Source organism: Miscanthus floridulus, chromosome 3, assembly GCF_019320115.1.
Source record: "Miscanthus floridulus cultivar M001 chromosome 3, ASM1932011v1, whole genome shotgun sequence".
Taxonomy (NCBI): Eukaryota; Viridiplantae; Streptophyta; class Magnoliopsida; order Poales; family Poaceae; genus Miscanthus; species Miscanthus floridulus.
The window spans coordinates 140,656,039-140,680,898 of NC_089582.1; the positions used below are offsets into that span (position 1 = coordinate 140,656,039).

A 24,860-nucleotide genomic window follows, 5' to 3' on the forward strand; every position below is an offset into this window, starting at 1 on the left:
TACCAAGAGTGCAAGACAGACTTATTAGAAACAATGTTAACACGTCACCGCCGCGAGTGGCTACGCGGGTTTATTTCCTGTTACAAAATACAAGTGACCGCGCGAAGTATTAGCACGCATCAGAGTAGCGATGCATGCATCCTTGATGCATTGCAAGGAATGACGGAGGAGCACCTCAAGTCCAGCGCAACACGATCGAATACATGATGGTGAAGGAGAACAGCTAGCGCGAAGACATGACCCCCTCTGAAAACCTATGACGACGACGGTGACGAACCAACAGGGCACTGTCAAGTCTGTCATGCGCGCGCGACGGTGTCCTTGGCGCCGCCGTTGTTGTCCATCCAGATGATGCAGCGGAGGCACCTCCCCTGCTGGAGCAGGTCGAAGGCGCGGTTTATGTCGTGGAAGCCCACCTGGTGGGTGATGAACTCGTCCAGCTCCAGCTCCTGACGCAGAGGAAAAAACAGGACAGAATGATCGAATCAGTTACTCGGTCGGGAAGCGCACGAGGACTCGAGAGGAGGTGCAGCCGTGCAGGTGGTCGATATGATCACCTTGTCCAGGTACTTGTGCGCCAGCACGGGGATGTCGTCCTTGGGCTTGATCCCGCCGAGGAGCGCGCCGGTGACGGACCGCCCCCGCTTGATGTCCGACGACGATATGCTGACGGCCGCCGCGCCGGCGTCGGTGCCCAGGATGACCGTCTTCCCCCAGCCCTGCACGGTACCGTCATTGGGGTTAGCTGGTCACTAGTCAGTACTCGGCATCGTATCGCAATCGCAACCGATCCCGCGGCCACCTGCCAGACGACTTACGGGTACCGTACCTTCCGAGAGCTTTTGAAGGCTTCCGCCATGAGTGAAGTGGAGCCGACGCACTCGAAGCAGTAATCGGCGCCGCCGCCGGTCATCTCCGTGATCACCTGGGTTGGAGATCGTCAGATGGCTCGGTAAGGCACGACAAGGCAACCAAACCTAGGAGTACGACCTCAACGAATGGGCGGAAAATGACATGACATGATTGTCCGTCGCTAAGATAGTTTCGTTGGTACAGAACTACAGATACAGACCTCGCTGACAGTCTTCTTCCCCCCGGTCTCATTTGGATTCACGAAGTCGGTGATCCCCAGCCTCTTTGCTGCAATTAAAGGAATCGACAAAACAAACAACAGTTCGATGCAACAAAATCACGTTGGTTCTCGGAAGATCTGGAGATGCAAGAGTCGTTGTTAAAGTGAAGTACCGATATCCAGTTTGTCAGGATTCAGATCCACCCCAATGATTCTCTTGGCACCACGCATCTTGGCCCCTTGCGCTACCTGCATTCAGTGATTCAGTTCAGGAGTCGCCGTCACGATGATGTCCTGTTACTATCAAGAACAGGTAGGCTTTATGTGTGATAAGACATAAGGGGAGCATTGGCGTGTGTAGTCTTTGCAATTCAATAATGATCAGCAAGAAAAGGTAGTGATATCGTCGTAGTATCAGGGTTTGGTGTCATTACTGCTAAGCCGACGGTGCCGAGTCCGAAGACAGCAACAGTTGAACCGGCCTCCACTGCCGCAACCTTCCAAGCTGCACCAACACCTGCACGCGGCATCAGCGTCAGCGTCAGCGTGGTGGATCTACTCCAACTCCGATGTCCAGTGTCCAATGCTGTCGCGAGCTAGTAGCACCGTACCCGTGGCGACGCCGCAGCTGAGCAGGCACGCCTTCTCCGGCGGCAGCGCGGGGGCGGAGCCGACGGCGAGCTTTACGACGTGCCCGACGTCCACCACCGTGTACTCGGCGAAGCTGGAGACGCACAGGAAGGTGTGGACGGGCTCGCCCGTGGCGGCGAGCGAGAAGCGCGTGGTGCCGTCCCGCGGCATGAGGCCCGGGCGGTACGTCAGCACGGAGCAGATGTTGCTGCGGGCGGACCGGCAGTCGTCGCACTCGCCGCACTGCGGCAGGAACACCGGCACCACCGTGTCCCCCACGGCCACCTCCTGCACATGCTCCCCCACGCTCTCCACCACTCTGGACACGACAGTGGACACGAATCATGAATCAACACACCGCAAATGCCATGCCAATCGAATTGTGGCTATCTGGATGTAAAGCCTACCCTACTGCTTCGTGCCCCAGGATGGACGGATACATGGCCGGGAAATCCTGCAAAAAGGAACAAAAACAGTGTGCGTGACATACAAAACTGCAAAAATTTGTCGCTGGATCTCGATCCAACCCTACAGGTTGATTTCAGTACAACTGTGCACATATGGAAGTCCAGGACAGAATCTGATGCTTCTTAATTACTCAAACATGACAAAGTTTAATACTTCAAGGTTCAGATCATTCGACATTGGCATAGATGATACTGAACCTTAAAAGTTGATTTTCTTTTATCCTTTTCCCCCCTCCAAAGAGCCGAGCGAAGCACAGAGCTGCTACTACTCGGCTTCTAGCTAGCGCAAGATCAACATACGCGAATGCGACGAAGTCCAAGAGAGGAGGGAAACAGAATTCAGAATCAGCCTATGGTCGGCCCGGCATCCGTACCTTCATGCGCCAGAAGGTGACGTCCGTGTGGCAGAGGGAGGTGCAGATGATCCTCACGCGGACCTCATGTGCCCGCGGCGGCGCCACCTCCACCTCCTCCATCTCCAGAGGCTGCCCCGGCTCCTTGCTCACCGCCGCTGCGCAACGATCACAGTTCAAAGGGTGCTGTCCATACAACTACAAGCAAGGAAGCAGGAGAGACGGAAGCGCGGGAAGGCAGGTGCACACGTACCTCTGCATCTGATGGGCTTCGCGACGCTCTGCTCCATCGCCGAGGCCTCCCGGTCAGACGAAGCCACAGCTCTCGGTCGCTCGCTCGCTCGAGGTGCGAGAGCGGTGCGATGATGTCTTGTGACTGCTTCTTGTGAAGCTGTGGCAAACAGCAGGCGTGTCAAGTGGGGGTAAAGCAAAACGTATTTTTTACTCTTCTTCTATAATAAATGAAGGACGAAATTGGTTAGGTAGGTTTTGTCTGCTCAGCTAGGTTCAGAAATCTGGTGGCTCAACAGTAGCTGCGGGTGCGGCGTCGAGCCCTCACCGGCCTGCCGACGATAGGTCACCGAGCTGTCATACATAGCGCGTGTTTAGTTGGCTGAATTTTGGAATTTAGGTTACTGTAGCACTTTCGTTTTTATTTGGCAATTAATGTTCAATCATGGACTAATTAGGTTCAAAACGTTCGTCTCGCAATTTCTAACCAAACTGTGTAATTAGTTTTTTTTTCGTCTACATTTAATGCTTCATACACGTATCGCAAGATTCGTTGTGATGGGTACTGTATCACTTTTTGGGAAAAAAAATTTGGAACTAAACAAGGGCATAACCGCCAAAGGGCTTGTTTAGTTGGTGATTTTTTTTGGAAAATGGTACTGTAGCACTTTCGTTGTTATTTGTCAATTAGTGTCTAATCATAGTCTAATTAAGCTTAAAAGATTCATCTCGTGAATTTCGTCTAAACTGTGTAATTAGTTTTATTTTTTTATTTATATTTAATGCTTCATGCATGCGTCCAAAGATTCGATGTGACGAGGAATCTTGAAAAATTTTGTAAAATGGAGTGGAACTAAACACTACCAAAGAAAGAGGGCACCGTGGAAATCAAAGCTTGTCAGCATCTCCAGCAGTTTTCTAATAAATCTCTTCATCCCCGTAAGCCTGTCATATCAGAAGAGACAGTGTAGTTTCATTGTAACGTTTCTTTATTTGGGGGCAAAAAAAACACTACTCCTACATCTTCCCTTAAGACCGTCTCCAACACCTTATGCAAACGGCGACGCAAACCTAAAATGGGTCACGCACAGTGTTTTTAGCTGCTGAAAACCGGTTCCAACAGATGACGCAAACACATCATGCATTTTGGGGACGAGGCCACCCGAGACGCTTATTTGCGTCGTCTTTCTCCCAAGATGCAAAATCTTCGCCAGCGAGGCGGGCCCGACGACGGCGAGCGGGGAGGGAGGCGGGCAGAGCTCGGCGGGGAGGGAGACGGGCGGCGCTCACCGGATCTCGCTGGGAGGGAGGGAGGCCGTGCAGAGGAGGGAGCTCGCCGGCGAGGCAGGCCCGACGACGACGACGACAACGGCGAGGCAGGGAGGGAGGCGGGCGGAGCTCGGCGGGGAGGGAGACGGGCGGCGCTCACCGGATCTCGCAGGGAGGGAGGGAGCCCGGCCGACGCAGCCACGCCGCGCAGCCGCGACGTAGCTCGCCGGAACCCTAGATCCAGGAGGAGGAGGAGGGCCTACATCGTCGGGGCCACCGCGCCACTGGATCCGCGCCGGGGTTGCCGCACCAGGGCCCGTCCGTGCCAACGCCGCCGCGCCTGGGGTCACTGTGTCGGGCCACCGCGCCGAGGGCCTCCCGCCGCCGTCCATGGCGCGGTGAGCGTGGTGGGGTGCAGGGAGGACGCGGTGGGGCGTGGTGGGCGCGCGGTGAGGCGCGGTGAGCTCGCCGGGAGGACGTCGGGCGTCGGGGAGGGAGAGAGAGGAAGCATCGGAGAGAGAGGAGGCCCGGCCTCCTCCGTGGCACGCTCCACTGGATCGGTCGCGGGGAGGGAGGTGGGCTGTTGGAGAAGGGAGGGGACGGTTCGGTGACCTATTTACTGTGTAGAACCCAAATCTGGGAATGGGTTGTTGATTTAGGTATTGCTTGTTGAAGATAGTCTAAATAAAGGGGTACCTGCATCTCCCCCGATAGAGTGGGACCCACCTCTATCAATTGTCGGGGCTTCTCTCGCGCATGTCCGCGTCGCTTGACACCCGAGCCGTTGCATCTCCCGCCCCCGTGCCGCACTAGAGCCTGGAGCTGCCACGTCGTCATCTCCATGCCGCTCGCTGCACTGCCGCGTCCCTCAGTCCCTCACCGCACTGCCACAACCCTCAGCCACGCCGGGCTAGCACGCCGCCCGCCCGCCCACCTAGACCCGCCTCCCGAGAGCGGTCCGAAAGAAGGAACCGGGAGCTTCGATCTCGATCTACCGGAGAAAGAAAAACAAATAAAGGAAAGAGGGAAAAAAAGAAAATGAATTGGCAAACTTACATATGGCCCACACAAAAATGAATACAGTGTTAGAGCAACTCCAACGGATGGTGTATATTTGTTTTGGAGTCTATATTTAGACTTTTTTGTGGAAAAACAGGACTCCAACAGATATTGTATCCGGTAATCTAAAATAAGAAGTCATGTATCCCTTATTTCTCTCTAGCTACAAATAGCACACAGGACGCAGCAGCCACTAGCTATCCCTCTTCCCTGCATGAATTTCTGTTTGGCGCTCCCCTCCCCCTCATGAATTTCTTTTGGCCCTATCCAGAAATAGCATGTTTTCAAATATACAAGACACAAAATAGCTAGACTATTGTAGAGTCCTTTTTTTAGACTTTTTTATTTTACACAATGGCTAAAATAAGGAATTTGGCTATTAGTTTTAGACAAACTCTTGGAGTTGCTCTTACGCTAACATGCATCTACTACTAGCAAGCACGCAGTAGTATTAAGCTGGCACCTTAGCTTGATTTTGCATCCAACGAGCATAGCTGCAGGTAGAGTATTCCAAAAGGCATCTACTAGTATACGCAATGCAAAGAGCAAAGATCTGGGAAAAAGCGGCCATGCCTTGTACTAGTTTCTAGATCTCAGTATGGTAACCCCGAGGATTTCACCAGAATACTAAACAATTCATGCGTTCATGGTATACTAGTAGCAAGTACGGAGTACGCACCCAATATAATCCGCTACGTTTGCGGATAGCACGAGCGGCGTGCCTCTGCGTGTCGGATCGACCACTGTGCTCGGGCCCTGCGCTTTTGGATGGTCGTCGGCGCCTCGGCGGTGTCGCGTGGAGGAGGGGCCGGTGCTCCCAGCTCCCGTGAGCTGACGCAGGATGCAAGGGCGAGGCGTGGTCGGAGGAGGCAGGCGCAGTGCGCTGCTGTAGAGCCTTGGCGGCGTCGCGCGGAGTAGCAGCCCGTGCTCCTTGCTCGCGTGACCCGGCGCTAGACCATGTTGGCGGAGGGGAGTCGCCGGAGGGCGGCCGCGACGGCAAGCTTGCGGATCCGCCGAGATTGGGGATGAGGCCGATGAGGATGGGGATGAGGATGCTTTTTTTTTGTGGTGTGTGAAGCTGCTGTGTGAGGCTGGGAGGGGGAGGGAAGGGATAAGGCTTGCCTTGGTCGACAACGCGTGGTGCGCTGCGGTACAGCTACTACCAGTACGACACGAGTAGCCAACGACAGATAAATTGGGACACTCTACTGTCGCTACGATGACAGATAAACTGGGACGGAGGGAGTACTCCGAAACGAGTACTGTGCTTAACCTAGACGCCCAAATTAGTGAACAAAGTGTTCGAGCCAAAAGAAACTTCATCCATTGAGCTGCCCACCATCATTGTTTCTAGTTATTAGCCACTAGATCAAAGTTCGGCTAGGCGGCGACTACGCGCGCCTCGCTGGGCGAAGCCCGTCGCCGCGACTAGGGGCATAGTCGCGCATCGCGGCGCTAGGCGGCACTAGGCGGCCAAAGGGGCCTGGAGCTGTACTGTTGGAGGGCAGGGGCCGCCGGCGCCGGGCTCGAGCCAGCTGGAGCTGGAGCCTGGAGGGCAGGGACGGCCGGCGCGGCGCTCTGCGGTGGTGTGGCCCGCACCCTGCGCCTGCGGGATGCCGGGGCCAGGATGGGATGGCGCCTGGGCAGCGGCGCGACGGGAGAGCTTGGTGCTCCGCGGAATGGCGTGCGGCGCAGCGCTGTCCGGCTAGGTGGCGTCGATAGGCGGCTGGCAGGCTCCTCGCCTCCTCCCGTGCGGCGGCGCGGGTGCGACTGCGGGCGCGCGCTCGTGCGAGGGATGGAGGGAGGCGGATAGGAGCAGAGGCGGAGCCGCGGAGGGTTAGGTTTGCTGTTGCCTGGGCCTTCATTATTGGGCTGAAATTACATGAGGTATATGGTGTTGATGGCCCAACGACTAGGGCCTGGGCCCTAGAGGCCTGGGCTGCAGATCCGCCCCTGGTGTTGTGCACTTGTATTACTGTCCTATCCACTTGTATTGTAATTACCAGCTGCTGATATGGTGTGCTCATGGATGGGAGGTTGCTGAAATCATCCAGATAAGTCACAACTTAGTGTTTTCTATTTTTTTTGAACAACTAGCTGTCTATTGACTAATTTACTAACTACTAGTTATATACATAAGGGTTAAGTCCAATTTACACCCTCCAACTTGCAGCAAAGTTCGGATTTCAATCTCGAACTTCAAAACCGGATAACTTTGGCCCTCCAACTCTCGAAAAAGTTTAACTTTCAACCTTCCGAGCGGTTTTGTGGATGAACAATAACTTTTGATATTTTCAGGAGCGCCAAAATTTTATATTATTTTTTCGTGAGCGTGGTGTGGGGCCAGCCACCAAGAGCTTTGCTCTTTGTATTGCACAATAAAAGTAGAAATGAAGATAAAAAACGCTGTGGTTTTTGGGCAGCACCAAACTCTGTATTCACTGTGTTCCAGGTGTTCGCGCGTGTGTGTGAGTTGTTCTTCTTCTCCGCTGTGTGCCTGTGCTCGTCGGCGTCGTTCATCGCCGCGCAGGGCCTGACAGGCAGGACGTGCAGAGCGTCTGCACTGGCAATGCCATGAACGCCGCTGGTGTGCCGTATCTGCTATCACAGACCAGACAGCAACAGCCTGTAGGAGGGAAAGAGGTCTTCAACTGGAGCTGTTCACTTGCCGCTCAGAATGTGATGAAACAGGGTTATCAATTTTGTGTCATGCAGGGCAGGGTGTCTCAAACACTAAATGTGCACTAGTTGCATGAAGAACCCAAGCTATCATGCACGCTAAGTCCGCAAACAGAACGCCATACGTAGAAAGCACCTGTTCGCTTGGTCGTATTTGGCTTATAAGTCATGGCTTATCGGTCAACGAATAGTATTTTTTTCTCACACCAAATCAGTCAACAATACTTTCAGCCATGACTTATAAGCAAACCAGCCCAAACGAACAGGACGATAGACATGTGCTTCCTTGCTTGTGAAGATAATTTTTATATATAAATTGTAGACCTCGATGAGACTCAAATTTCAAAAAATAGAAAACCTTTCAATACGATGTCGGATGAAGATAATTTTTATATGTAAATTGTAGACCTCGATGAGATCTACAACTTTGTAGTTTTGAGTTTTTTCATTTGAGGACAGTAAGATGCTCGAAAAAATAATATAAAATTTCAGCACCATATTTTATCGCGTGATGAGACTCAAATTTCAAAAAATAGAAAACCCTTCAATACGATGTCGGATGAAGATAATTTTTATATATAAATTGTAGACCTCGATGAGGTCTACAACTTTGTAGTTTTGAGTTTTTTCATTTGAGGGCGTTAAGATGCTCGAAAAAATAATATAAAATTTCGGCGATCCCGAAAACATCAAAAGTTACTGTTCATCCACAAAACCGTCCGAAGGTCGAAAGTTGAACTTTTTCGAGAGTTGGAGGGACAAAGTTGTCCGGTTTTGAAGTTTAAGGTTGAAATCCGAACTTTGCTGTAAGTTGGAGGGTGTAAATTGGACTTAACCAGCTACAAATTTACGATAGTTGGGTTATTCTGTAGCCAGCTATTCAGTAGCCAGCTACAAAATAAGTTATTCTGTAGCCAGCTACAAATTTACGATATATAGGGAGAGGCTATTCAGTAGCCAGCTACAAAATAAGTTATTCTGTAGCCACCTCCATTTACTATAATTCTATATACTAATTTACCATAATGTCAATACATATTTACGATAGTTGGGTTACTATAACACATGGGGATATTTACCATAACGTTATATTAAACCACTTAGTAAGGAGTTACTATAATCTCGTAAATTAACATAGTAATTATCATAACTCAAAGTGGCTACAGAATAAGTTATTCTATAGCCAGCTACAGGATAGTAGTTCTATATATATATATATATATATATAAATTTATGGCTATATTGCCAAAACGCCTAGAAAAACGTCTAGGAGCGCCTAGGACCGAGTACTCCCGACTAGGCGCTAGGCAATGGGTTAGCGCCTAGATTCCGTCTAGCGCCTAGCTGAACTTTGCACCAGATCAAGCCACATCTGCAGTAGAAAAGAAATATCATGAATCAGTTAATCAAGTACTACACATGAAAACAAAATAGGTGCTAGAACCATCATGATAACCTAAGATTAACATGTACAATTTATTCCTGAGTGATTGGCATGTTTACCACCAATGAGACTAAAATTTTTAACACTTGCACAAGGCTTACCATTAAATGATATGAATAAAGTCGAATTTGATAAACAGAAGGACACAAGCGGCATTATAAATACTAAGTGAATAAAAAGGAATCTATGCTATCCTTGGCCAACCGATTGGCTCATCCCATGCCGAGCTAACCTGCTCAACATTTTGTATGATCATGTGAAGACAATTAGAACTAAATGAATAAATCCTATGTTACAAACGCATAACAGCATTTAATAACTGGACTGCCCCACCAAAACATGGAGCAGCCAAAAGAAATCCAACAGCAGCACCATTCTGATCACCCATTCCACTAACCTTGGAAGAAGGAAAGGAAGACTCTTTCAGTATGCTGAGCATAACGTCCAAGGTTCTGGCGCGAATCAAGCGGCATTCCTCAGGCTCATGCCGTGTGAAAAAGCTGAAGGTGATAAGCTTGTCCTCTTTTTTTATCCAATCACACATCAATTTGCACTCTTTTGTGATGCCCTTTAATTGAAGCCATTGGTGCAGTAAGTGCCGGTAAGTATTAAACATAGAAGAGATGGAGGATGCTAGTTAAACCTAAGAGTGTTTTGGCAGAGGTGGCGTGATGCGGGCAGGCACTTACCACCATGGCGGCGGCGGCATCAATGGCACGGGATCCTTGTAGGTGCATAAGGCTCAAGGCGCACATGCGGATCATGCTGCTCTGCTGGATGATGCCATCAGTAGGTTCAGCACCATGCTTTAGAAGCTCACATATCAGGTCAGCCTCCTTGATAATACACTTGAAACCAAAGTTTTGCATTAGTCAAAAGCCATAAAAGAAGTACTACATTACTGAAAGTGCATGTGCTGAGTTGGATAAAAGGAGTAGCGAAACAGTGAGCATGTAGGGCTCAGGGCCAAGTTGGCACAATTAAAATGGCACCACAACAAATAGATATAGTCTGCAACAATAAAAAGATAAAAGCTTAGATCGAGCACCGTTTTGCAGCAAGAAGCAGATCACAAACGTTAGATGACAGTACATTGGTTGCCAATTTTACTAAAAGAACCAGCCGCAATCAGTCACCAAATGTGCCATAGGCAGGTATTTCAATATTGATAAAATAGAACTGTGAAAGACAGGACTAGAAACCCTCCTCCAACCCCCCCCCCCCCCCCCCCCCCCCCCCCCCCCAAAAAAAAAAAAAAAAAGTCATGTCTTTTATTCCTTTCTGATCTGGTCAGTAGCTAGTTGTCAACAGCAAAACACATTTGGTCAGTAGGACTAGAGAGTAGTAGTACTGCGGTGAATACGATACAATTTTTTGCTTTGTTTACGCCCAGTTTGAGGCACATACCGCAAAAGCAACAGTGGAAGCAACAGGAAGTCCGCCCTCTTCAGCAAATATGATTGAATGTGCATGCTTCTGGATCAGGTTACTCTGAACGATAGTGTTGACAGGCAAGAGCACAAACGGAGAACGCAGCACCCGAGTGTTCCACAAAGACACAAGTTCCTCCTCCTTCTTGAGACACTATTTGACAACCAGTTTATTCAACATAGCAAGAAGACAAGCAAAGAAAAAAAATAGGAGGTTTTGACTGATGGTTTAGAAAGGGCAGTTGTATACTTACAACTTCGGCCGAAGCAACCAAGCTGACAGTAACTTCAGCAACTTCACTGGCATTGCGCTTGTAATACTGCCGAAGATAGTTGCAATAGTCAGACCACTCAACAGAACTCTTCAATGGCAGCAGCCTGTCCCACCCCCATGTTTTTTCAAACACATCTTTTCAAAAGAGTAACAACAAGGGAAAAAGAATCATTAAACCTTTTGAAACAACAGTATTAAGACAATGAATCATGCTTGTTGATCGGATATAAATAACCACGATTTGTGTGTGTGTGTGTGGGGGGGGGGGGGGGGGGGGGGGGGGGGTGATTAAGGAAACGGCAACACGCATGGGCTTACGACGCAAACAAACAGATAGGCAGACAGCATTGAGAAATTTAAACATGAGCACGCAAGCCAGATAACGAGCAAAAGGGAACAGGAATACATCAGCATATAAATCTCTCGATCAGATCAATACCAACAAACTTGACAATCCCAACCGGTGGTACAGTCTTTGCATCATCGCCCTCTTCCAAATCTTCGAACGAAGAATCTAAGGCCATCCTATCCTTGTCAGTGCAGATTTCCATCTGAATCTTCCTGATGTCATGCGAGCTCTGCGCGAGGTACTCTAGCCGAAGACGCACTCCATGATCATCTCCGTGCCCAAGGTTGCAGTGTCTGCCTCCCCTCGTGCTTAGCTTACTTCCACTTCGGCAGGGGCCAAGTTCTGCTTCAATGAGAAAACAAAAGCCCGTGAGGAGTTCTACAAGAGAAATATAAGTCATTTACCAGAATTTTGCGATTTCACCACTTGACAAAAATTACAAGGGATATACCTTGGTCATTTGCTTCTTTGTCCGCATCCTCCATCCTCCTCTTCTTACTAATATCTGCGTCTGTGATCTTTTCCTGATCTTGTGCGTTGCCCCTGGTGATTGCACAGCAAAATGATACAGTGTCACAATGCTTCTCGTCGAAAATAATCAACCTAACTCTCTTACATTATCAGATAATATAATCAAACACTATCTACACTTTGTTGTGTCAAGAAAGGATAGACTATCCATACCCTGTAGAGTTTGCTGCTTCAGCAGGAGCAATGTCATTCCCATCATTTCTAGGAATATTTCCACTAAAAGATTTTTCCTCAACAGGTTTGTGCTCAGCAGCAGCAGCAGCAGCAGAAACAGAAAAGGGAGACTTTTCCAGCATGCTGATCATGAAGTACAGGGTTCCCTGCCGAACTTGGCGACCCAACTCGAAATCATTATCCAAGTCCCTGTCGAACGCGTCGAAAGGCTTACGGTTTTGTCTTATCCAGTCACATATTTTATTGGTCTCCTTCATGATTCCCTTGAATTCAAGCCAGTAAACCCCCCATCACTTAGCGGTTAGGTCACATAAGTTGGTTGCAAACAAAGAAAGGAATGGATATAACATTAAGAGGCGTGATGCAGGCAGGGTCGTACCACCATAGCAGCAGCAGCAGGAACAGAATCACACAATTGGTGGCTCGTAAGGCTTAAAGCGCACATACGGATCTCAGTGCTTTGAATGATTAAGTATTCAGCAGGCTTGGCACCAACACTCAGCATCTCACAGATCAGGTCAGCCTCCTTGGTGATACACTAGAATCGATTGTTTTACAAGTGTATCATAAAAAATCAAATAACATAATCAAAATGCTATCCAAGGAGCCAATATACTTTACTGAAGGTTGTGATGGTGAGTCCAAGCAATCCATAGCAGGTGAAACAGTAAGCATGCAAGGCACAGGCCATGCTCTAGCAACTAGTCATACAACATATTAAGTTTTTGGGAGTGTTAATTAATAACAGGAAGCCAAATGTCAGATAGATCAAGGGAACTGTTTTTAGTGCTAGGCAGACAGGTTTACATATGCTCATTGTGAGTGCACTAAAAAGACTCAACTTGGTCACTAGATGTGCAAAAACCAATGACTTGAAATCAGATATCAGATAAAATATAAACTGTGGCGGTAAGACAGGAATCCTTGGTCACATTGTGGTAGTTCACACCAATTTGTAGTTTGTACAGCTACCTGGATTATGAGGACCCGGTAGTATTTTCAAGATTGCATGTAATAGATCAAATATTATCTTGTTACAATGAGTACAAATAGTTTCTCTGTCATGGTGACAACTGAGCAGAGATATTGAAATAGTTCCAAATAGTTTTTTTTCCCTGCTCTACTTAGCTAATTGACTGCGAGAACACATTTGGTCATTAGGATGCAGAGAGAGGAATACATTTCTGTGGTGTGATTTGTTTGGTCTGTTAAGGACAGTTGTGGTACATACCAACAAAGCTGCGGTGGAAACATCAGAAAGTCTCTCTCCTGTGCGTTTGACTTTGTCTGCAAACTCCTGGATAAGGCTACTCAGAATGAAAGTGGTTATGGGTAAGATCTCATCCGTGCATTCTTTCATTCTACGGTCCCACAAAGACACAAGTTCACCCTCCTTCTTGAGACACTACTTGACAGACAGTTTAACATAGGAAACAAGACAAGCAAAAAACAATTAGGAGCAGGCTTCGACTGATGGTTCAGAAAAGAGGGGCACAGTTCAATACTTACAGTTACGGCCGCATCAACCAAGCTGATGCCAGTAACTTCAGCAATAACACTGTGATGGCGCTTGAAATATTGCCCAAGGTAGTTGCAATAGTCAGACCACTCAGGGTTACACTTGAATGGCAGCAGCATTTCCCAGCCCCATTTCTTTGCCAACTCATCTTTCGAATGAAAGAAGTAACAACATAAGGGAAAAAAGAACAATTAATATTTTGAAGAATCATTAAATCTTTTGATGCAACAGTATGAAGACATGAATTATGTTTGTTGTGGGGATGTATAATCTGTACCCCTAGGATCTACATTAATATTTATATCGGAAAAAGTCTACTTAACCCCCCCACCTTTCATACTTGGTCTACTTCACCTCCAACTATGAAACCGTCTGTTTTACCCCCTGAACTTTCTAAAACCGTCTATTTTACCCCATGGGCGGTTTTCAGCGGCGGTTTTGCTACAGTAACAGCGGGTCTGCCACATCAACGGTGGATTTGCTACAGTACCGGTGGTTTTGAATTTTTTATTTATTTTCGGTGAATTTTTGAAAAATCATAGAAAAATCATAAAATGAAAAATCTAATTTTATTGGACTCCACATGAGTAGATCTACACAGTGAATATATAATACGGTATGCTTTAGTACAAATTTTTTTGTTAGATTAATTGGAAAATCCAATTTTATCTGTAATTAATTAGAATTTATCTATAACTAAGTTATATATAGTCTAATGAGTACGAAATTTTTACTATAGTTTAAGCATACAATAATTAGCGTACCATAAAAATTTCACCACAATTGGACCATAGAAGCTGCAACTATGAATTATTCCAATTAATTACAGACAAAATTAGATTTTTTAATTAATCTAAGGCTACAGTAAAAAATTTGTACTAAAGCATACCGTATTATATATTCACTATGTAGATCTACTCATATGGAGTCCAACAAAATTAGATTTTTTATTTTATGATTTTTCTATGATTTACTGTGATTTTTCAAAGATTCACCGGGAAAAAATTTCAAACCCACCATCACTGTAGCAAAACCACAGTCAAAAACCGTTCGGAGAGTAAAATAGACGGTTTTGGAAAATTCAAGTAGTAAAACAGACGGTTTCATAGTGGGGGGTGAAGTAGACCATGTATGAAAGGTGGGGGTTTAAGTAGACTTTTTCCTATATAAATTCATCCATCGAAAAACATGCTGTTTTTTTAGTCGTCCTCTTATCCTCTAGTAGAAACAGAAGCTTGCGAAGGAACGAATTCTTTGTGGACGAACATTCCTCCGCGGGCGCGGGCGTTTGAGCGGACCGGAGACCGCACGGCATGCAGCTGTCCTTCGCCGACACATCGGTCCGGGGCGCCTGGGCACCGCAGATGGCGCTGCCCGTTCCGGTTTCGGTTCCGGTTCCGTTGCCGTGCCCATCTTTGCGGGACAGGGACTGCGTCTTGGAGGCACAAGGATTTGCGTCTTCGTCGTTAACCTGTTTCTGCGGCCGGACAGTAGTGCTGAAGCAGAATCTGACAGTTCCGTTGACGGGCGCTGGTCGTGGTCGCCGGTCCGGCAGAGAGCCAGAAGCCCAGAACGAACGAACGAACTGCGCTGCCTGCCTCTGCTGCCTGCGGCGCGCAGCACGGACGGCTCCCCGACAGGCCGGGCAGGCATGGCAGTACACGTGAGCAGAGCCAAATGCCTGCCACTGCCAGCTTCCTTTGCTACTGTTCGGCTGATCCACTGTTGAGATGATTTTGACTGATTTCGAATGATTTAACGACCTTATGTGAGAAAGAATAAGCTGAAATAAGTTAAAAGTGGTTCATTTGTCTTCACTCCTCATCCAGACTGCCTGCGTCAGATCCTTTGCCTTCCTGCCCTGCCCGTAGTTGTACTAGGCCTTGTTTAGATTGCAAATTTTTGTAATCTGGACATTGTAGCATGTTTCATTTGTATTTGACAAACTTTGTCCGATCATGTACTAACTAGGCTTAAAAGATTCGTCTCGTGATTTACAACCAAACTGTGTAATTAGTTATTTTTTTACCTATATTTAATACTTCATACATGCATCTAAAAATTGATATGATGGAGAGAGTGAAAAATCTTGAAATTTTGAGGCAATCTAAACAAGGCCCTAGTACGTTCTTGCTTCCTGGATTCTCATTCGGTCATCCGGAGGACGGGAGGAGTGTTTTCTCTTTGCGTGTGGACTGTGGACCCTCGTCTTGCTGGCCTTGCATTGCCTTGTGCTTGCTCTGCCACCGATAAAGCTGATATTCTGGTCGTCTTTTAAGGCCTGGTTTAGTTCGCGATTTTTTTTTGAAAATAGTACTGTAGCACTTTCGTTGTTATTTGGTAATTAGTATCCAATTATAGTCTAATTATGCTTAAAAGATTCGTCTCGTGAATTTCGTCTAAACTGTGTAATTAGTTTTATTTTTTATTTATATTTAATGCTTCATGCATGCGTCCAAAGATTCGATGTGATGGGAAATCTTGAAAATTTTTGGGAACTAAACATTACCTAAGATTGTTTGATGTGATGCTCCGCTGCAGCACACAACCAGCAAAACCCACAATTACTGTAGCAAAACCGCTGTAAAAAACCGCCCGGAGGGGGTAAAATAGACGGTTTTGGAAAATTCAGGGGGTAAAATAGTTTCATAGTTGGAAGGTGAAGTAGACCATGTATGAAAGGTAGGGGGGTTAAGTAGACTTTTTCCTATTTATATCCGACGGTTCTCCACCCCCCACCGACGGGCCGGCCTTACTCCCCAGCTTTCCTCCAATCTCGAAATCCCCAAACCCTAACCCAACTCCTAAATCCCTAACCCTAACTCACTCCTAAGTCACTGAAATGGGCTGGACGAGATAAATCTCGCTAGAAATGGAGAAGATGGGAGCGGATCTCGCCTCGCCGGTGTTGAAGAAGAGCGAGCGTGAAGATTGGGTGCAGGAAAAATTCGGGTGTGGAGGGGCAAGAAAATACTCTAGCATCATATATCATTTCGCGAAATGACAAAGAAAAGAAACAAAAAAGACTAGCAAAGATGGAAACGGCAACACGGGCTTGAGGACGCAAACAAACAGATAGGCCGGCAACATTAAATTTCTCGATCAGATCGATACCTAAGTCCTTGAGAACCCAAACCCCCGGTGTAGTCTTCACAGGACGCAATTCCATCTCCTCCTCCCCGGAGTCTTCGTCCGAGCTCCACATGATGAGGGCCGGCTGGAGGTGGGGGTGGAGGGCCGACCGGAGTGGAGGGAGAAGCGTCGCCGCCGGGGTCGCGCGAGAGAGAGTGAGCGCGGCGTACACGAGGAGAGCAGTGTGCGAGAGAGAGAGAGAGAGAGAGAGAGAGAGAGAGAGAGAGAGAGAGAGAGAGAGAGAGAGAGAGAGAGAGAGAGAGAGAGAGAGCGGCGTACGTGAGAGGGGGAAGGATACATTTCTTCTCTATGAAGAAGCACAGATGAAATGAACGGTAAGATGATTCGCGTGGCCTTCGATCGGGCCGTCCAGTCTTCCACGTGAAGAAGCACAGATGGATTCACGGGCACTTTGGGTACTCAAAGGACGGCACAGTTTTCCATGGCGCAGCGGTGTGGCGGTGATCCGTGTGGCCCGTTGTGTGGCAGACAAGCGCGTGCCCACTAGAATCACGCCACGTCATAGAGGTTTTGGAATCTAGGTGCGGCACTAGTTGTTTTGCCATCCAGGCACGGAGAACGGAGCGTAGTGGGTACTGGCGCTACCGCAGCTGTCAGGCACGAGTGCGGGTGAAATTTTTTAGCGGGCTTGGCTGATTTACTGAGACGACACGTTATAAATGACCGACTAATGAGGCGGACAACCTTAAGGTTGCGTTAGGACGATTAATCGATATCAATCGGGATGGTCAACTTATAATGTCGGTCTCGATTAAGTATTAACGAGACGTTTGCTGGTTTGGCTGTCCTGCCTTGAATAACTGAGGCAGGCAACCAGGCCAACCGCCTCGCAGCCCCAAAGTGAAACACTGTGAAGAAGATTTTCTGTATTAGTACCTCTCTCTTCACCACGCTCCAGCATCGCCGCCCACCATCTTTCCTCTCCATCGGGCCATCCTCCCGTCGTGGCGTTCTCTACCGCGCCGACCGCCTTCTCCACCAGAGCTGAGCGCCACTCCGCAGCATCGAGCTCCGCGCCGGCGTCGAGCTCTGCGTCGACGAGCCTCCAATCGTCCAAGCAACAAGTAGATGTTGCGCTAAAAACACATGTTGCCAGCGTATATTTCAAGTGTTTCGATGTTTCAAAGGCATGTTGCAAGTGTTTCGTATAGATGTTGCAAGTGTTTCATATAAATGTTGCAAAAGTAAATCGGGATGTTGCATATGTTGCAATGGTTGTATACGTATGTTGCAAACGTCCGTTCCTAATGTTTTATCGGTTTTTTAGATGTATGTTGCAAGTGTGTTTATCATGATGTTGCATATGTTTCACACATATATTACGAGTGTTTTATCTGGATGTTGCGTATGTTTGTAATGGTTTTCAAGTGTTTTCTGTTGTTTTTATGAGTGTTTCAGATTCATGTTTCAAGTGTTTTATCTGTCTTCACACATGTATTCTAAGTATTACATCTGAATGTTTCAAAAGTATCCAGGTGTTTTTTGTAAGTGTTTGTTTCAAATGTTTCATCTGTCTTCAGACGTATGTTCTAAGTATTGCATATGAATATTTTAAAAATGCATTGAGATGTTGCACATGTTGCAATGTAATCTGCTTACTGCAGCTGCTGGAGGGGCGCAAGGGGTCGAGTAGGGTGCTGACGCCGCATGGGGGCGGGCGGGGGCGCTGACGCTGCGTGGGGTCGGGTGGGGGCGCAGATGTCACGCGGGTCAAGCGATATGTAGGGTAGAGCTTACGGGAACGGGATGTAGACGCGGGCGTGACGTCCGGGCGCTAGTATATACACAGCCTTGCAGCCAATGAGTACTGGAAGGTGCCTACTTCAGCATCATACTCGGACAGCTAGTCTGCTAGAACAGTACTATATATATATATACACACACACACACACACAAGGTAATCTTGGGTGAAATTGAAGAATTGCATCTAGCAACCAAAGTTAAATCAACCCAAAGTTATCTACAAGAAGTCAAGAAGATGGTATGGGAAAAGAAAGCATCATACATGCGCTACAGAAATCTGCTTCGTTGTTTCACCTTCTTTTCTTCCCACCATAACCTAGGTCATGTAAGCTGCATCATAACAGGATGACTTGCTGTCTTGTCTGTTCCAAACGCAAAGCACTAGTTCCCTAGCAATCTATAGCCTGTTCATTTCATCGTAAACGATCATGGATTATTTACTGCTGACTTGTTTGGCTGGTTTGGTGTGAGAGAAAAATACTGTCTAGCTTATAGTCCGTGAAGCTAAAATTTGCCAGCTAAGACTGGAGTCAATATTCCCATGGCATTGGTTCTCTTTGGCCTCCACATAGTCCGAGCCTTCACAATGGTATGCCCTGACTCAAAGCACAGAAGATGCTCACACTGAAAACTTGTTTCTCCTAACCCATCAGTGCAGTCAGTGAACACTGTGGTGTGTGACTGCAACACATTGTCCTTACTGCACTCCCTCTTATAGTCTAGGACAATACTAGCCCGTTCATGATTCTCAAATATGGAGATTGGAGCACTCTGGTGGGAAAATGAGTGCAAAAATATCAGAGGATGGTGAAAATACAGTAAATAAACACTAACCTTTCTATCAACGAAAAAGGTAAACACCAGGCAACATGATTATGTAAACTTGTGAAATGCCGAGTAGCACAAGCAAAAGGAAGAGCTCAATTATAACAAAACTCCTAGGGCTAAATGAGCAGGGAAGGCGAACTTTCAGTAGACTATCCTGGATTCTACATCCTGCAAACCCAAGATTAGATGAAGAATTTGCGTAAGAAACTACAAACAGGAATTCCAGTTTCAAGCTTCACATATCAAGGGCACAAACAGAAATAAAAGCATATGATTGTGTACCGAATGACCAATTGAACAGATTATTTATCTGAAAACAGCATTCCATGACCTCTTGTGGCAAAAAAAACATGCCATATTTTAGGAAATAGTGTATTCAGACAGACAACTTAGCTATTGAACAACATAAGGAGTATCAACAATAATTGTGCCCTTTAAATTCTGAAGGCAGTTTGATTTTGAAATGTAGCAACATAACAAATACTCCCTCCATTCCAAATTATAAAAGGTTTTAGCTTTTCTAGATAAATTTCTTTTACTATGTATCTAGACATAGTGTATATCTAAATGCATAGAAAAAACAATATATCTAGAAAAGTCAAAACGTCTTATAATTTGAACGGAGGAGTACCATGATTTCTTTATTCTCCATCAAGACAGTTAGGCATACATCGCAAAAAAACAAAAAGCCAGATAAGAGCATTGAGGCCCTATTTGCCGTTGAAAGGGGCAACGACAAACATCAAAAGGACCTCTAAATGTTCTATTATACATGAAATAGGATGCCTTACAGCAGAGGAAGTCACTAAATCATAGTGTTTGAATATGATAAATGTTCAAATTGTACGAAAATTGATTTTATCACCTGCCAATAAGTTGACAGGCTTAACGACAAAGCAAGTGATCCAAATAATTGCCAACACCATATATAAACTACTCAGGACCAAAATTAATAGAGCAATGAATGTTATGTACATTGCAAAGACCAATTTATTAATCTCAAGGATCCAGTTCATAAGGATCCTAACATAAACTGAACAACATAAAGATGCATACAAAAAGTAATATTGTTTTTACCTCAAGAATCCACCCAATGTATCTAACATTGTTGACATGCTGCTTTAGATCAAGATCAGAACATCGAGGCTGCATTATGTTGCATACCAACAAGCTTAAATTACATAAGTAACAAACACTACCAACCATAACATACGACACCAACTTATGGCGTGTACAATTCTTACAGTCAAACCCCTTTGGACGTATTTTCTAGCCCTGGCTTCACCATTCCCTGGCAATTTTGGAAGTTTGCGGCTGTCTTCATCAGCAATAGCGGTGCGCTCAAAAAAATATGGTGCTATTTCAGTCCTCACTTTATCAGGAATCCTTATGAGTTTTCTAGTATGCTTATGCATCATAACCCATTTACTATTTATTTCACCAAAGAATGAGGAAAAAGTATCAGCGAAATGCAAATGGCCAAACAACAAAATGCTAACAGGTTATGGATCTGTACAGCAAGAACAAAAATAAATGCATAAAACAATAGCAATATGACAGGGAGGACAGCCCGTAATTTGTCTATGCTGTAATGCTATTAATTTAAACGAGCACAAAATCAAGATCAAAACCTTGTAGCCCTCAATATAGTCTGGCCTGTGTAGCGATCATGTAAATACCAATCTCGACGCATTCCATTTTTACCATGACCACTGACCCATGTATCTATACCAACTGTATCGCCCCTGCATAAAAATTAAAAAAACATCTGATTCAAAAAATAACAGAGCCTTAAATTACCCAAATGCAACTAGGTTAATGAAGTACATGGTGAAATAGATGAGTTGTAACATATATCGTCTTTCAAAATTATCACGTTAATAATCAGAAGAATAATTTATTGGAGACTTTTCCAAGCTGACTTTTCAATTAAAACAGATATCAACCACCTACTTCCAAATATCACTGTCACAATTATCATCAACGACTTTCAGGCCCCCAATTTCTCGCATGAATAGTTCACACCCAGGTTCTCACCTAACATCATTATCACATTTCCAATCAAATATTCTGAAGCCACTGAACAGATCTCAAACTTCGCAGCAACGACGAGGGGAGGGGGGGTTTCTCCTACCTATCGTAGCACAGCAAGCTTGCAACAAAGCAAGAAACCAGAATTGACCCCTAGCTGGTTGGCTTGACAAGTTCACATTATTAACATAACTTCATTTTTAAAAAGCTATCACTTAAACAAAAACTAGAGCCAATTCAGCCTGAGGACTCGAATAACCAAAATATTTTGCAGTGTGTACCAGCATGGATACTGCTCCACTAGGACCAGCATCTGACTGACAACCCAGAACAAGTTCCGTTTGCTCATCTCTGGCGTCGAACCAAAGCCATCACCAAGCAGCCCAGCGCTCTTGACAAGATTAAGGGCCGTCTCCTAAATGTAGAAACAGGATCAAAAAACAATATTAGCATCCACAATGGGCACCTTACAACACAATCAGACGTTATTGCCTCACATGACTCACCTGCAAATGATTCTTCAGCGTCTCTATGGATGTCGTCCTGTCGGCCCCAATCTCATAGGATCGAATGGAGAAGTCCTGCCGAAACACCTACTCGTTAAAGCCGAACGTGTCGATGAGCATGTCGGGGCGCTTGGGCTTCCAGTCGACGAGCGTCCACTGCCGCTTGGCTGCCAGGAATATGGTCGTGATGGCCGCAAGCAGCATGCTCTAGTCTGGCAGCTAGTTGTAGAATGTCCTCGGAGTCAGAGCCCAGGAGCGGGATGCGTCGTCCTCACCGTTAGTCACCGCAGCCTTGCCGCCGCTGTTCACCTTGGGGACGGCGGCGGCGGCGCGCGCGCCCTTGCTGAGGACCTCACCGCGCCCATGTTGGCGGCGACCCCACTCATGTACAGGTTGTTGTCTTTGGACCTGCTCGGGGCGTTCTTGGCCGCTGAAGCCGACACTGGGAAGAACGCTGATGAGGCGACAGAGGCAGCCATTAGTGAGTGAGTTATGGATGGATACGGCCACAGAGCTCCCGCGCCCGGTCAAATCAAAGTACTGCACGGAGAACTCGAACTGGATTTCAGAGGAAAATAACCTTAGATTTCCGAAAAGATAGCAATTTTTATGATTATTAATCGATTGTAGGGGCCAGGGGGGAGAATTCTTTGAACAGAAACTTCCCAGAATCCTAGAATATGGAGAAGGGACCACTAGTCCACTGCTGCTACCGATTTGTCAAAGCAAACTCTTGGAATAACGCAAGTGGAAAAAATAGCATGCTGGTAAAACCTCAGTCATACTGATTGAAGAAGCAAGACTTTCAGCTGAATTGCTATTTCTTTCCAACAAAATGAACTAAACTCGTCTGGTTTGTTTTCCCCTTTGCTAACCAAGAATTTCCATCCCAATTACCCAAAAGGGAACATTTATATGTCCCGGAAAACATCCGGTAGAGTAGAGGGTGACTGCGCTCGAGAAGGAGCCACAGAGACGAACTATCGACGAAATCTGGTCGCCAGACCTAGGGTATATCACGGTAGTAGATGATCGGTGGAGGTACGCGTAATAGAAACCGGACGGTGACACGAGGCGCAGAGACAGCGATTTAGACAGGTTTGGGCCGTCTGATCGACGTAATACCCTACGTCCTGTGTCCTTGTTAGATTGTATTGAATATGAGATGAATTCGAGGGGGTCTCTACCCGCCTTATATAGTATGGGGTAGGGTTACAAGTCAGTTAGATCTAGATCTATCCAGGTATATGGTAAGTATTTATAAGGAATACGATATCTATCATATCTGAATAGATCCTTCTCTATCTTAAAGATTCCTTCCTAAAATCGTGTGATGCATGTCGATCAGTGTCTTGCATCACACGTCTTCTTATGGGCTGGACCACCCCTAGCAGTGCGGCCCATGTCCATTACCGTGGGTACCTAGGGTTATACCCCCACAGCTAGTCTCTGAGCATCTTGTATCCGCTGAGCAACGTTGTCTTGATCAAGTCCGAGCAGTTTAACTTAGAGTCAGCCAACAAATCTGGCAATCTAACCAGTTTAACTGGTAATGCAATCAACAAAACGAAGTGCCGACCAGTTTAACCGGTAATCCGACCAGTTTAACTGGTAATCCAATCAACAGAACGAAGTGCCGACTAATTTAACTGGTAATCCGACCGATGGAAATTGAAGCCACCCAATTTCCAGGTGACCTGATCTTGAACTTAGCCAAGTAAGGCTTGCTAGAAGGATATAAGGAGCTCAAGTTTAAAATTTAAAAATTCTCCACCTTAGGTGAAGTGTACACACTTAGGCTTCGTTGACGAAATCAGATGATCATCATTCATGACTTATGCAAAGAGGATATTAGTACTGATATATGCACCGCAAGATGCAATATATATATTATAGTTCCCGAGCCTGACAGTAGATGAAGAATACACCTGATGTCAGGATCAAAGAATTACAACGATCACTTAGTCAGGATAATCAACTTCTAGCTTAGCCGGGAGCACAGCTAGTCCCTAGCTTAGCTAAAAACTAGTAAGAAGAAAAAAATAGTACATTCACCACAAGGTGAAGTGTACACACTTAGATAAACATCTTGTAGCAGGATCAAAGAATTAAGTATAAAGGATGAAGTCCCCGCGCTTAGCACTGGGTACGTGGAGTAAAATTCAATAATACTGAGCTGTAAAACATGGAGAAAATGGAAAGTGCTTAGCATTGGATTGCTGCGATAGATATACTTATCAAAGCCCTTGACGTACCGCCCAAGATCAGCACCCTGATCTGGACAACATGGAAAACCTTGATATCACATATGACATGCAGCGTCGACAAAACATAGTAATCCAACAAGCGAATCGGTAGACGAAGTACCCGGCTTAGCTACCGAGCCCCCAGCATAACTTACAATGAAGTGACAGACAATCCAACCAGTTGGCTGGCGAAGAATCAAGTACCGAGCAATCCAACCAACAGGTCGGCGCGCGAAGTGAGCACCGAGTAGAAGTGAATGCCGAACGGTCCGACCAACTAGTCGGCGATGAAGTCATGAACCTAGTGGTCCGACTAGTTGATCGGCGAAGAAATCCAAAGGCTAGATGGTGCGACCACCTAGACGATGATCCTGCAATACAAATATGTAGGACGGGTAGTACATGATTTAAAAATAAAATATATGAACTCGGTGATGAAGAAAACAGAGCGAAGTTTATCAGGAGCAATGTATTAGTGAATTTTATACCCCGTAGAGCAGTTTATGTTTATTTTGACTTTGTTTATTTTTGTTAAAAGAATAAAATCCTTAAAATTTAGAGAGTGCTGAGCACTTAAAGATGGAGAAAAATTGGAGAGCACGGAGAGCATTGGAGAACCATGGCGAAAATGGAGAACCGCGGCGAAAATTAGAAACCGTGGAGAAATTTGGAGACCATGGCAAAATTTGGAGACCGTGGAGAAATTTGAAGACCGTGGTGAAATTTGCATGCCGTGGAGAAATTTGGAGACTGGCGAAATTTGGAGATCGTGGCGAAATTTGGAGACCATGGAGAAATTTGGAGACCGTGGCAAAATTTGGAGATCGTGGCAAAAATTGGAGACCCGTGGCGAAAATTGAAGATTGTGGCGA

The 24,860-nt window shown here is 46.3% G+C and overlaps 2 protein-coding genes and 1 pseudogene across 4 annotated transcripts; all 3 read right to left on the reverse strand.

Moving 5' to 3' along the window:
- LOC136542627 (alcohol dehydrogenase-like 2) lies at positions 1-4,827 on the reverse strand. 3 transcript variants are annotated; one of them, XM_066535144.1, is made up of 11 exons: positions 4,749-4,827; positions 2,776-2,913; positions 2,544-2,680; positions 2,110-2,156; positions 1,684-2,021; positions 1,507-1,589; positions 1,246-1,321; positions 1,073-1,140; positions 830-925; positions 558-719; positions 1-449 (listed from the first exon to the last, which is right to left on the reverse strand). In XM_066535144.1, exons 1-11 carry the CDS (start codon positions 4,810-4,812, stop codon positions 300-302), a joined length of 1,359 nt encoding a protein of 452 aa, XP_066391241.1. In that variant the 5' UTR covers positions 4,813-4,827; the 3' UTR covers positions 1-299. The 3 variants fall into 3 exon arrangements, with proteins under 3 accessions (XP_066391241.1, XP_066391240.1, XP_066391242.1); XM_066535143.1 differs by lacking the exon at positions 4,749-4,827 and adding an exon at positions 4,183-4,429 and having other exon boundaries at positions 1,507-1,577; XM_066535145.1 differs by lacking the exon at positions 4,749-4,827 and adding an exon at positions 4,183-4,429.
- Positions 4,828-6,536: 1,709 nt separating this feature from the next.
- On the reverse strand, positions 6,537-16,808 carry LOC136544564 (uncharacterized). The gene is made up of 13 exons (XM_066536683.1): positions 16,596-16,808; positions 13,472-13,629; positions 13,194-13,367; positions 11,942-12,225; positions 11,709-11,800; positions 11,348-11,599; positions 10,889-11,043; positions 10,612-10,788; positions 9,894-10,052; positions 9,602-9,772; positions 9,118-9,132; positions 7,524-7,679; positions 6,537-6,953 (listed from the first exon to the last, which is right to left on the reverse strand). Exons 1-13 carry the CDS (start codon positions 16,684-16,686, stop codon positions 6,537-6,539), a joined length of 2,301 nt encoding a protein of 766 aa, XP_066392780.1. The 5' UTR covers positions 16,687-16,808.
- Positions 16,809-18,881: 2,073 nt separating this feature from the next.
- Positions 18,882-22,221, reverse strand: LOC136547255 (palmitoyl-acyl carrier protein thioesterase, chloroplastic-like; annotated as a pseudogene).
- Positions 22,222-24,860: the final 2,639 nt, after the last annotated feature.

Excerpts from the sequence above, each read along its gene's own strand:
- LOC136542627 (XM_066535145.1), bottom strand. The coding sequence starts at position 4,414 with ATGGACGGCGGCGGGAGGCCCTCGGCGCGGTGGCCCGACACAGTGACC. Across the intron at positions 2,914-4,182 it reads CTCCCTCCCTGCGAGATCCG|CTTCACAAGAAGCAGTCACA; the intron begins GTGAGCGCCGCC and ends TGTTTGCCACAG. Across the intron at positions 2,022-2,109 it reads CTGGGGCACGAAGCAGTAGG|AGTGGTGGAGAGCGTGGGGG; the intron begins GTAGGCTTTACA and ends TGTCGTGTCCAG.
- LOC136544564 (XM_066536683.1), bottom strand. The coding sequence starts at position 16,686 with ATGTGGAGCTCGGACGAAGACTCCGGGGAGGAGGAGATGGAATTGCGT. Across the intron at positions 12,226-13,193 it reads TTTCCACCGCAGCTTTGTTG|GGAATCATGAAGGAGACCAA; the intron begins GTATGTACCACA and ends CTTGAATTCAAG. Across the intron at positions 6,954-7,523 it reads GCGCGAACACCTGGAACACA|CCCAATAATGAAGGCCCAGG; the intron begins GTGAATACAGAG and ends ATGTAATTTCAG.